The 14,113-nt window shown below is 40.5% G+C and overlaps 1 protein-coding gene across 1 annotated transcript in view; it reads left to right on the plus strand.

Annotated features, from left to right (window-relative positions):
* Window positions 1-13,907, plus strand: part of CEP120 (centrosomal protein 120) — a 134,530-nt gene extending 120,623 nt beyond the window's left edge. The window contains exons 19-20 of the mRNA XM_068246934.1: window positions 12,478-12,623; window positions 13,609-13,907. Of these exons, the coding sequence (XP_068103035.1) occupies window positions 12,478-12,623; window positions 13,609-13,843 (381 nt within the window). The 3' untranslated portion in view covers window positions 13,844-13,907. The remainder of the gene's footprint in view (window positions 1-12,477; window positions 12,624-13,608) is intronic.
* Window positions 13,908-14,113: the final 206 nt, after the last annotated feature.

Genomic DNA, 14,113 nt, shown 5'->3' on the forward strand with positions numbered 1-14,113 from the left:
GGGTGGAGGTTGGGGGGGGAGGTGTGGGGTTAAGTAGGGCATTGAAGGTGGCAAAAAGACGACGTGGGTTGGAGGCTTGGGTAGCGATCAAGTGAGTGAAGTATATCTGTTTACTATCAGCGAGGGCAGCATGGTACGTCTGCAACTTGGTCTTGTATCCCAGGAAATCATTGTTGTTGCGGGATTTCCTTCCTTTGCGTTCTGCAGCTCGTGTCTCATTTTGTAGTTTTCTTGTGAGGGCAGTGTGCCAAGGTTGGGGGTTGGGGCGACTGTTGGTACGAAAGGTCAGGGGAGCCGCATGGTCTAAGGCTGCAGAGAGGTTACTGTTGTATTGAGCTGCCGCTTCGTTGGGGCAGGTTAGGCTGGGGAGGGAGGAGGAGAGAGAGTGGAGGGGTGTGGCTAGTACATTGGGGTCAAGGTTGCGCAGATCTCTCTGCCAACGTCCAGTTTGGGGAGGGGGACAGGGGGTGCTGGATGGAGTGAGGGTGAAGGTGATGAGGTGGTGGTCGGAGATGGGGAATGGTGTAATGTCCAGGGTGGTAAGTGCGATGGCTTTGGAGAAAATTTAGGTCCAAGGTATTACCAGCACTGTGGGTTGTGGCATTAGTATGCTGAGTGAGACCAAGGGAGTTGGTGAGCGAGAGAAGCTGAGTGGCAGCCTAGGTGGTAGGCTCATCAATTGGAATGTTAAAGTCTCCGAGGATGATTGTTGGGAGGTCGGAGGACAGGATGTGTGGGAGCCAGGAGGCAAGGTTTTCTAGGAAGTGCGATATAGTACTGGAGGGGGGGCGGTATAGGACTGCAATAATGGCTGGGAGGGGATGGTAGAGGCGGATAACATGGGCCTCAAAGGAGGTAAAGTGAAGAGAAGGGGGAGGGGTAAGGACACGGAAGGTGCAGGATGGGGAGAGGAGTAGGCCCACCCCTCCCCCAGGCCTGTTATCTGGTCTTGGGGTATGGCTGAGGTGTAGACCCCCGTAGGATAGGGCTGCAGCTGCAGGCAGGTCAGAGGGGGTGAGCCAGGTCTCCGTAAGGGCAAGAAAGGTGAGGGTTTTTGAGATAAAGAGGTCATGGATAGTTGTAAGCTTGTTGCGGATAGATCTGGCATTCCAGAGAGCGCCAGATAGAGGGAGAGATTGTCTGAGTATGGGGCGGATGGGAATGAGATTGGGGCGAGAATGTTCGTGGGAATGGGGAGGGTGGGAGGTGCGGCGGGGAGAGGGGCTAGGTGGGTAAATTTGGTTGTTGTGGGTGAGGTGGGAAGTATGAGGAGGGGAACGGGGGGGGGGAGACCAGAGTGGGCCTGGGGTTAGGATGTGTGGTGAGCAGTGGACAAGGGACCAGGGGGAGGAGCAGATGGAGCCAGAACATGAGGCACCAATAGGGCGGGTGATTAAGGGAAAGAGGAGGAGGTATGAGGGGGGTACGCATAATGATGTGTTGGGGATACATACTGTTGCACTGGGAGTGGTGGTGAAAATAGGTAGGGAAAATGGTGTAGCAGAGGTTGGAGATAACTCAGTTATCACGCCTAAAAGACTTTAGGCGTGATAACCTTTGCACCGCTGAGTTAGCACCGCTTTGTACTCTTTATCATGCGCAATTCCGCGCGCAGCGTCCATAGGGTTTAATGGGGGCTTCACGCACACCATGCTGTGTGCTGCACGCGGGAATTTCGCGCGAGTTTCTTATCACGCCTAAACTGGCCAGGAAAGAGAACCTGCCTTTAGCTGCCGATAATGCTGAGTTACCAATATCAAGAATTGTCACTACTTACGGAGCACAATTTGGTGATGTGAGATCCGTCCTATCCAGACACTGGCACTTATTATTAAGAGACCCAATCATTCATAAAATCGTGGGTGATTATCCACACATGGCAGCTAAACGTAGTGCCAATGTTGGAGATTTACTTATAATTCTTTCCTATTCCGGGCCAAAGCTCTATGATATGCTGTAATGATAATTCTGTTTGGATACCCCCTTGCCAGCAGCCCAGCCCTCAACTCACCCGCCTCTTTCTTAAAATCTTCAATTTTATTACAGTTCCTGCGTAATCGCAGGAACTGACCAGTAGGAACTGCCCATTTTTGGGCAGGTAAGTGGGAGCTAGACGCCGACAAGAGGGTATTCCCAGCTGTAGGCTTCCTAAATGTGCATGTAGTTAGAGTATCTCCATCCTTACTTATCTTTAAATCCAAAAAAGAAATTGACTCCTGGCTGCATGAAAAAGTAACAAAAATATTGCGATCATTATGGTTAAGGTCCCCCGTGCCTCCATGCTCTTCCTCTCGCCTTACATACCGCCGTCTCCTGCAACATCTCGGAGAGTTATCGGACGCCAGAGCCATCACGCTTAAACCAAACTAGATGGACAGAAGTATCTACCGGCTTGGATGTATCCGGTCGTGAGTTATGAGCTGATGCTTGAATTTAAATAACACAATGCAACTGCAAATCTGCCCATGTCAGCGTTGATGTATGTTGATATCTAAGTGCTCTGCGGTGTTTGGCTTGAGAGGTTTGACATAGGATGTCAGTGTCAGTAATGAGCATGTATATGTTTACAATACATAGAGGCGTGCAATAAGCACACGGGGTTGATCCACGGTGGCCACCGTTCTGGATGTCACAATTATCAACGAGTATTGAAGCCTGGGCCTGAAGATTAATAGGATTGCAATCAATAATATTTGTCAATCTTTTTTGATAGGAGTGCACTCCAGAGACTCACTATTTTTTGCTTAGCCTGGCTATATACCGCTGATGAAACGTAGTTGATTTTATGGGGGGTTTTTGTGTGCGTCTTGTTCACTGTTGTGTGTTTTTTGATACTGGACATATGCAATAAATTGACCAATATTAGGAATAGGTTCTGGCTCCCTTAGATCTTTTTGGTGTAAAGTTTGGCATATTTGTAAGGTGAGACGGAGAGAGGAATATGTAAGTTGATATCCCGTACTAATTTATTATACTATTTTTTTACTTCGATGCTGTGCATTTTGCAAATTTTGATTGTGTTTCAGGCTAAGTTCACAGTGGGACGTTAAAGTCGCACGTTAAAACAGCATTTAACGCAGAATAACTCACTGCAATGAAAAATCAATGCCCCATTCACAGTGCACACGTTGCGTTAGTGACTAACGCTGCACGTTAAGTAAAAGTACTGCATGCAGTGCGTTATACACGTTATTAGCTGCGTTGGACTGTTTGCACATGCTCAGTAATGACTTGGAAGCATACTTTTCATTGCCTGTATTTTTTACTGTATCTGCTGTATGCGACGGTAACGCTGCGTTGCCACTTTTTGGGCGCGTTGCGTTGTAAGCTTGCGGTGCGACTTTAACGTGACATCAAAACGCAACGTCCCACTGTGAATCTAGCCTCACAGTATTTGCCATTACATTTCTTACCTTTCATCACTATGACAGGCAGCAATCTAGCACCCATGCAGTGTTGAAAGTGTGATGGAAGCAGAGAGTGCATGGCATCCTACTGTACAAGAGCTGCTGATAAACTGCTGGAATCAGCATCTTTGGGAAAAGCAGATAACTCCTTTTATCTTATTGCGGTTTCACATATCCTGTCTTTTCTACTGCTGTTTAGTTTGCCTATTGTACACGAGGGGGGGGAAGTTTAGAAGTTAAGTGCTTTGATAGTAAAACAACCTTTTTTATTTTATTTTTTTACCTGTAGTACAGTTCAGTTGAACTGAATTGAATGTACTTTATCTAATAAGGCAAATCTGAACCACAAATCGGATCCTTCAGAACAGTCCTGGATTTTTTAGAATTGCAGCTAATTTTTGGAAGAGAGGGACTTTTTGGGTCTAGGGAAACTGTTGGCCACCATTTCTAACCAATACTACCATTGTGGTGATAACACTGATCCTTTGGCTTCTGTGCTTTTCTGTCTTTTGGAAGAAAAAATTCAGGCAGCCAGAGAATAAATCCATACAGTATACTGTGAGGCTTGAAAGTCTGTAAACATTTTAAAATGTTCTGATTTTTTTTTTTTTTATGAATGACACCTAAAACATTATTAGATTTTGAAACAAGTAGATGAAGTAAACCCAGTTAAAGCATACTTGAACTGCCATGTGACATAACGCCTGATGCAGAAAGCAGCAGTAAGTTTAAGGCAGAGGAATGCAGCCTGGGCTCTCTGAAGACTAAACTGTAACAATACCCTTTTTTCTGGCTGTGCAAACCATCCTGATGGCAAGATATTTTGGGGGTGTGAACCTAAGTTAACCTTAATTTCTGGCACACTGATATGGTTGCTGTGCAATCTGCATTTAAAATGTAACACCTGCAAGTAAGCATGTGAGACAATAGGAAATGTATATGTACCGCTGTTACTACACTAACAATTTATTATTTCATTGTTTGCTTTAGTTCAGGTTAGCGTTAACTATTTACCGCACCACGGGCGCTATATCTAAGTCCCGCAGGACTTCATCTGAAGTCCCAGGGACGAAGATATTAGTCTATTACCACTGTACGCGCTCGCGTGCTCCCGCGCTCTGTTCATGTCATGATCCGTTAGTATACAGATCAGTGAACAGGAACACCGTTCCCACTCATTGATCTAAGTGCACAATATCATCAATGAGATGACGCCGTTTATTAAAAAAAATAAATGTATTGTGTACACGCATTACTTCCTGTAATGGGTGTATGCCGTCTAAGGTTAAATCAAAATACTGTAAAGTGTGGCCAAAAAGTAAAATTGCACCTTAAAACTTCAATGATATTTTAAATACATTTAAAATAGCATGAACTACTTACCTCCCATAGTTACCCAAATAAAATCTTTTATTACAAAAAAAAAGTGACTTTTAAAAGCAATTACGTAAATAGTTAACTTTGAGACTTTTTTTTTTTTTAATATGTATGTCATACATGTATATTAATGGGGTTTTTTTATGTTTGTTTTTTTGCACAAAAGTGCTTGTAACTAGTGACAGACGCAAAACTGAAAAAAATACAGCTTGATTTCCAAATTAAATATTGTCACCATACATTGTGATAGGGATATAATTTAATTGGTGTAATAACTGGGATAAATGGGCAAATAAAATACGTGGATTTTTTATTACGGTAGCACGTATTATTTTAAAACTATAATGGCTGAAAACTGAGAAATATTTTTTTTTTCCTAATTTTCATGTTAAATTGCATTTTGAATAAAATAATTCTTAGTATAAGGCACCAACCAAAGAAAGCCTAAGAGGGGGCCAAAAAACAAGGTATAGATCATTTTGTTGTGATTAGTAGTGATAAAGTTAATGGGGAAAGAAAGGGAGGAGCGCTGAAAGGTGAAAATTGTTCTGGTTCTAAAGGGGGAAAAACCCTCAGTTGTTAACTAGTTAAAGAAATGGAAAAAAAAATGGTATGTGACAAAAGTACAGTTGTTGCTGCACAAGGGGCTCACACCTAATAGTAAGAGCAAGGTTCAATTACTTTTTCCATATGCAGATGTTATTTTATGTAAATATATGACCAATTTTTTTTCCATTTTTAAAAAAAACTAAAGCCTTCTTTTTTTTTTTTTTTTTTTTTTTTTTTTTTACTATGTGAACAAGCAATTGTTTGTTCCTGCTCAACAGAAAAGCAGCGCCATCCCATTGTAATTCTCATTTTTCAGCGTTAAAACTTCTTTCCTGCATACTTTTTGATGCCGAGGCTTGTCTGAGAATGCTTGAACATGTGTACCATAGCAAACAATCATGTTCTACACACAGAACTGGTGGGTTCACCTATTAATGACTTGGTCAGGTTGCCAAAACATAGAATGTAGCCATAATTAATTTTGTGATGCAGCAAGTTCCAGCGCTGCTTATATGAGTGAAAGATTGATGGTATACAGTGGAGCCAGACATAGTTCAGGGAGTCACTAGGCATGATCCCATAACACAGCAAACGCAAACCATCACAGCACCCCTGCTACTTTCCATAATGCCTTCCATCTTAATACCTAACTTCTGAGTCCTAGCCGACTTGTTTGAGACTGGGCTGATTTGTGGAATTTAACAGTGTACTTAATGGACTGTAGGAATGACACATTCCCCTATTTCATATTATCTCCGTACCAATTTGCCTGGACTTTACATTGCCGTGTCATTGCATCGTTAGTGGAAAGGCTTCTCTTGGGGTTTTAGGTTCACTCGTAAGGAGTGATACATAATATTTGGGCAATAAATATCAGTGGACCTTTTTAATAACCTGACAAATTTCTGAAGAAAGTTTTCATGGTAAAATTGTGTTTTACAGCAGTGGAAATGACAGATTCATTGCCGGTTACTTGTATTACACTGGTAAATTACAGTTCTCATAACTGTGATTCATTTATTTAAAGTGAGATTCTACCTTCAGTGGAAATATCGCCGTTTTCCATGTCCCGGTGTGTTAACATTAGATTGCAAAGACTACCTTTGCTACTGCATGCCAGAGTTGTAAGGTGGCCACCTGCCTGAAAGCTGTACTTATGCCCACCTGTATGTCTCTATGCGGGGCGAATTCCACACAGGAAGTACTGGAGGCTTGCACAAACAGCTGTGTACAGAGATATGGCCCAGGAAAAAGAAGATTCTCTCTGTAGTCCTGATATGAGCCTTCCAGCAAATTGGATGAGCTCGCATGCAGGCTATGCATTCATTTACAGTAGAATCTCATTGTAGTAAACTCTGATATAGTAAACCTCTGGATATAGTCAACTCGGTCCCCAGTTCCCGGCCATGTGCCTGTATGAATATACAGTGTGCATTTCGACGAATCCTGATATTACTTAGAGACTCTGAAGCGAGTCTAAAAGCATGGGATAACTGTAAAGCACTATAGATAGTGCTAAACCGCCGCATCCCCGCGGCAAAACGGGGGGTTTACTCCCCCAAATCCCCTCTCCTAACTCCGGAGAGCGCTTCCTGATGAGGCAGAGCTTAGCGCTGTAGCTCTGTCTCTTAGTGTGTCAATCCCCGCTGATCACCGCTTCTCCCCGCCCCTCTCAATCTGCCTTCACAGAGAGGGGCGGGGGAGAGGCGGAGATCCGCACGGCGATTGATGCGCATGGAGGCAGAGCTGCAGCTGAAAGCTCTGCCTCCATGAGCAGCAAAATCCAAGACCAAGAAAGTCGTGGATTTTGCAGAGGGGATTTGAGGGGTATAAACCCCTTGTTTTGCCGTGGGAAAGCGGCAGTTCAGCACTATTTAGTGCTTTACAGTAATCACATGCTTTTAGACTCTCTACAGAGTCTCTTTAAAGGACACCTGAAGCGAAAGTAAACTAATGAAATAAATGATTGTATCTATCGTCCTTCTCCTAAAAATTACTTTTTAAAAAAATATTGTTTTTGCTCAATGACTCATTCATTGAAGTATGCCAGAGCTAAAATCTATGAACTATTGACCCTTTTTATCTCTTTTCTGCTCTCAGAAGCTATTTTCTGCTAGGAAAGTGTTTAATAGTTGGAATTTCTTATCAGTGAGAGTCACACTGCAGTCACTTCCTGTCTGAGTCAGGACTGAGTCAGCCACTTACATACCTGATATTTCACTCTTTCAGGCAGAGAAAGAAAAAAAATTATTAGTTATTAGTGTGCTAGGCACTGTACAAACCCATGTCTATCTCATCATGCCACATGTCACTTCAGGTATCCTTTAAAGAGACACTGAAGCGAAAAAAAATTATGATATTATGATTTGTATGTGTAGTACAGCTAAGAAATAAAACATTAAGATCAGATATATCAGTCTAATTGTTTCCAGTACAGGAAGAGTTAAGAAACTCTAGTTATTATCTCTATGCAAAAAAGCCATTAATCTCTACGACTTTCAAAGTCGTGGAGAGGGCTGTTATCTGACTTTTATTATCTCAACTGTAAGTGAACTAATTACTTTTTCTCTGCCAGAGGAGAGGTCATTAGTTCAGACTGCTCTGAAAGAATCATTTTGAATGCTGAGTGTTGTGTAATCTGCACATATTAGAGAATGATGCAATGTTAGAAAAAACACTGTATACCTGAAAATAAAAATATGAGGATATTTTCTTTGCTGCTAATCTTCTAGTAATTATTCATAGTACACAACCAATTCACTATATCATATTTTTTTTTTCGCTTCAGGGTCTCTTTAACTACTTGGCCAGCTCCCTTGAAGTTTACTATAAGGACATTTTACTGTACAGTTTAATGTAGAACTAAAATTGCACAAATCATTGAACAAGTAGCCTAACCCTTCTTACAATAAAATGTGGGAATAATGTGTCTTTACAAGATGTACCCAAAATAATTTATAAAACAGTCCATGACTGTACAACAAGCTACTGACTGAACATGCTTGGTGTGTAAAATGTAAAGCTATTGGCTTGCTATGCATCAGCGGTTCTGGATGCTTGCCTGGCTACAGGGGCATAAAGAGATAATTTGCATATTCAGTAGTGGTGCATTGTGGGTAACCACAAAGGTTCACTTAAAGCTGAATTATTGCAAGTTCCCTTCTGTTTTAAGAAGGCAAATCACACCAAGTGTTGCTTTTTAGTAGGAGGGTGTTTTGGTCTCTTTTAGCCCCCTATACTTTCTTAGTGGTTTGCGTCACCCCGAGCTGCCTGGATACTCTGTTTGACTGAACATGTGAAACTCGCAATATTGATCTTCCTGGACGGAAAGGGTTGTTGAGCAGATTACTTACCTCATATGCTGGCTGATTCATTAAAGTAGACCAAAATAAAAAATACAAGATTAAAAAAACTAAAGAGATCAAAAACAAAACACAGGCTGCTACTGATGGTGTCACATGGGAGGTGATTTCAGCTTGTGTGAGTTTTCACATAGACGACGCCCCTGTGAGGGAGGGTAGCTGATGACAAACACACCCATGATCTAAAACCTCCTACTGAGCTCAGAAGTAATGGCTGCCACCTGTATAACCCTAGTTATGAAAAGAGAAGGGTGAAAAGCATGCACTGAAATGCTCATAGGCTTGAAGTGTTTATTTATTTTTGTATGTGTCAGAGTGATGCAACTAAATATTTTAAATTAAAAGAATTTTTGGTTTGGGTCCGCTTTAAATACTATATATCAATGCACTGTATAAAAATATGCTAAAAGAGATGGCTTTAGTGGCTACTTAGTGCTGGCCTGTATCTCACTGCCGTCTTACATAAGTAAAGTTGTGACTTGCTATGAAACTAGCTTGCGTTGTAAGTGGTTACTTGCCGTGGTTCTGAGCAAGCACCAACCATGTAATCAGAGACTCAGTCCACCAGGGAGGTTATACTTGGTGCTAAGTATAAATTGTTATACCCCAGTGACCATTCAATTAGATCAGCCACTACTTCTGTGTGGGAATTACAGCATATACTTTGTACTACTCAGATTACAACACAATATGCTACTCTATAGATTGTAACGAAAAAAGACTTTAATCAGCCTGTCATAAACAATTGGTCAACCTAAAAAATGCTCACCTATAACACTTACCTTAAAGAGAACCTGAGAGTTTGGATGGAAAACCTAAACAAAAAACCTGAATCTTGATGCCTTTGGGACCCCCTCTGCCACTCCCACTGTTTTTTTGTTTATGATCTAAAATCAATTTATTTAAAAGAATGTATATCTGGCAATATAGCCGCAACCACAGAAACAGTTCTGGGGTTGCAACTATCTTCTCAGATAAAATCACATTTTATAAACTGATTTCTGTCCTGCACCCTCACATATGCCAATCGTTCCTGAAGGAAGAATTTTTTTTTTTCGTCTTCTTTTTTTCCAAGGCTTGACCATTACCCTTTAAAGTAGACATGAACTCTTGCACAGGGTAGAAGGAAAACAGAGAAATGCACTCTGTATGTAGAGAGTTTAGCCTGTCTAATTTCACCTAACCTGTGACTAATCACAGCTGTAATTTGATCTCTTAGCGGTGTCAGCTGGCTGCCTCAGCAGAGCAGCTAATTTGTAAACCCATGATATTAACACTATATCTGCTTCCATGAAAGCAGAAGGTAGACACTGCAGATTTATGGCAGGATTTTTATCAGCTGTAACAAAGACATGTTTTTTGTTACTGTGCTATTGCTTAGCAGAGAGGATGGTCTGAGTTCAGGTCTACTTTAAAGGGGTAAAAAAAAAAAAAAAAAAAATTCATGACTCCAGGTGACAGATACAATCCCTTGATCTTACTCCTGCTCTCACTTATAAATGCTTATTCTGTCATTCTTGGGGTTCCCATTATTCACCTCTTCCTTTTCCTGTACAGAGTAAACACAAAGCATCCCTGCTCTCATAGGTCACTATAGCTGGCGGGGATGAAGGGCATGTTAGGGGGGGAGGAGGGGGCAGAAGCTCTGGGGCAATTGGCCCTTTTGCCTCTATGAAAGAGCCGGTCCTGTATTCTGATATGATTTAGCCATGGCTTGTAAACATTTGCCACCTGAATGGTTTCTGTGGATCTCTGCCAGCTTTGCAGGATCACTTATGAGCTCCAAGCAAATGAACCTTAGTATGTCATGGACCTACAAACTGAGTTTGAAGATTGAGGAATCACTCTTAAGGTGCGTACACACGCACTACCAGCGGCAACGACTGGTCCACCGGACCCTCCCGCTGGGCGGTCTTTTAGCTGACAGTAGTGCGTGTGTACGCACTGTCGGCAGACTGATAAGGCTGTTTATTATCGTTCATAAACATTGGTAGTCATTGAGCTAACATCTGTTGCCTTTCATCCTGGTTGTATTTACGATGTATGTTCCTATGCTGTGCTTAGTGAACTGAGACTGCTCAGAGATTTTATAGACAAAATATTTTTAATTAAAGTTTAATGGTCTTTAACCACTTCAGGATCACAGGTTTTTCCCCTTAAAAACCAAAACAACTTTCACATTTCAGCGCTCCTCCCATTCATTCAGCGATAACTTTATTGTTACTTATCACACTGAAATGATCTATATATTGTTTTTTTTCGCCACAAATTATGCTTTCTTTGGGTGGTAGTTTTTGCACTGAATTATTTTATTTTATATGCATTGTAAAGGGAATAATAAGGAAAAAAAGAAAAAAAAATGATTATTTCTCAGTTTTCAGCCATTATAGTTTTAAAATAAAATGTGCTTTGGTACATAAAACCCACACATCTTATTTGTCCGGTTTATTACAACGTTTAAATTGTGTCCCTAGTACAATGTATGGTGATAATATTGTAACTGGAAATGAAGGAGCATTTTTCCATTTAGGGATTTTTAATACTTTTTCACTTATTACAAGAACTTTTTTTGAAAAAATATACTCTCATGACATCCGTATTACAAAAGTCCCTAAGGTAACTATGTAAAAAAAATTAACTGTAATTTTTTTAATTTTTAACAAGTGTTTTATTTCTGTAACTGTGGGGCAGGGACGGAAGGGGTTAAAAGTAATAAAAAAATAATAATAATAAACTTTCTATGGAAAACAGTATAGTGGCATAAATAGGTGTATTTTACTTTTTGGCCACAAGATGGTGCTATTGAGACCGTGTTTCTGTTAATAGAACACAGCCGAACACGGAAGTGTCGGGTCTGAGAGCTTATGTGACGTTAACAAGCTCTCCGAAGACACGGGAACGGTGATCGGGATTGAGAATCCAAAAGATTCTCACATCCTGATCACAGATGGAGGGGGCTGCGACGGTGGATCGGCGGAAAACAGCGCGGGGATCGTGAACGCGACGGTAAGGCAGCAGTACACATATCTACCCCCCTTGATCCGCACGTGAAGTTTGAAGGGGCGTGGATATGCGTACCAAGGATCCTAAGGTGGTTAAAATTGTTGTTACAGAGATTATGCTATGTGCTACGAGTTATTCTTCTTGTAATTTTAGTTATGTTTATGAGACGATTTCCGTACTAATGAATATATGCTTTCTTTTCCCTATTGTCTCCATTTTAATGTTTACTGATAACAAAGACAAATAAAGCAGCGCTGCTTTCTTTACTTGCATTGTAACAGTTTTATAATGGTATTAAGACTTCCTTTAAAGATCTTTATTCTTAGTTAGATGTCAGTCAAGGCAGTATAAAAGGATGCAAGTGATACCCTTCATAATGTTGCATCTACCAGCTATACTGGCAGGAAGTGCTGTTCGAGGTGAGTGGATGACCTGCACATAGAAGTAGAACGTTGCTCAGCAAGAGTAAGTGCTGTTTCACACTGGGTTTGCAATTCTTTTTCAGGGAACGGGAATCGCTACTGAAATGCTGCATGCAGCACTTATAGAATCTCAAGCTCAGTGCAGTTGCAACAGAATCACAGTCTGTGTGAAAACAGCCAAAAAAAAACTACGAAAAGTGTCTAAATTATTTATACAATTACACGGTTAATGAGAAGTTTTACAGAAAAAAGCCTATGATTATGTATAGTGCTTTGTCCTGAATGAGTTTACATTTTCTTAAATATGTAAATTGGCTGATATACTTTCAATTTTTTCTGGTTTCCAATATCTTATAGCGTGAGCAAGAGAATGCCATGGCACGACTAAAAAAGCGTCAGGAAGAGTTGGAACAAATGAGACTGCGCTACCTAGCAGCAGAAGAGAAGGACAAAGTGCAGACTGAACGACAAGAGCTAGAGGAGCTCAAGAATGAGCTAAACAGGTATATTCTTTTTTTTTTTTTTTTTTTTTTTTTTTTTTTTTTTTAAGTGTGTAGATATACTGTATTCTCTCCAGTAAGCACATCCTAAATGTTACTTCTGTGTGTGGCTAGGAAGTGAATTCACTGTGCAATCATTCCTCGCCAGATTATGAAGTCACCCCTATGTCTGTTGATTTAGAGTGAGTAGTTCAAATATAATTATAAATTACACTTTAAAAAAATACATATTTATTACTATGGGACATAACTGATGTCATTCAGTTTAGAAGAGCAAAGAACACAGTACTGTACCAATATTAACCAATTAGAACCCATATTGTAATTTTTTTAAATCAGTAAAGTGAATTCTGATTATTATTTGTTAATGGCCTTCTTAATTAGTAATTTGCTGATACAATAACACCTAATTATGTCTTGTATAAACCATTGTGATAGCTACAGTGGGCAAATGTGCAATCATTTTGTATTCAGTGGGTATATGTTCAATTCTGTTGTAAACGCTGAGATACTTGCATTAAATTACAAATATTTACATTTTCATGGTAATTCAAAAGACATTAGCCTTTTTTGGCGGTCTATTAACGTCCAACTTAGAGCAAAAATAAAAACTAACAAATGCGGAAAAAAAATAATACTTGCTTTTGATGGGAAAACTTCCTTAGTTCCAAGTTGTTCTTTTTTTCTATGCCCAATCTCACCGAATCCGCTGGTGAAGTCTTTGGCAAATATCTTCACCCAATGATGTCCATCCTGCTCCTTCCAGTCACTACTCTGGTAAGAGTGTGCCCTGTCATTCAAAGCCACCATCATACCTTACCATGATGCTGAGTAGCAGAACTGTTGACACTGCTGGCTATCTTGGAAGTGGGCACTGCAGGATCTTCCCCTCAGTGACCAGAACTAGTGATGAGGAGCATTTTGAAAACCAAGGACAATCGGCATGGATGAATGCGATATCATGGATCTCTTGTATTTTTTCCAATAGGTTCAGACTGCAAGAAGATCGGAATAAAGTCCACGATGCTGGAAATACTACCAACCAAGGAATGGCTAGTTCAGGATCTCGACCACACGATGAGAGTTTGGATGACTTTCTTTCTAGGCTCATTGAAGAAAGAGATACCTTATTAAGGACTGGCGTTTATACACATGAAGACAGAATCATAAGTGAACTAGATCGTCAGATAAGAGAAGCAATGGCAAAGAGAAGCATTAGATAATGTTTAACCCTGTTTGTCAAGTTCTGTGTGATATAGGTCCCTAATAAATTGTACATAAAGAATATTTTTATAATTTAACTTACATTTGTAACTAAATACTGCGTTATTTATAAACCTGATGCCAGTTGGGAATGAGTAGAACATTCTGTATTTACCTCTGCCAGAAAGCAGCGGTTTCTGCTAACAAATGAAAGCTGCTGGGCACTGATCAATTAGTAAATGGCTATTTTAATTAATAAGCTGCTGGCTAATTTTCAGTGACTATTGACT

This window comes from Hyperolius riggenbachi, chromosome 1 (genome assembly GCF_040937935.1).
Source record: "Hyperolius riggenbachi isolate aHypRig1 chromosome 1, aHypRig1.pri, whole genome shotgun sequence".
In the NCBI taxonomy this organism is placed as follows: Eukaryota; Metazoa; Chordata; class Amphibia; order Anura; family Hyperoliidae; genus Hyperolius; species Hyperolius riggenbachi.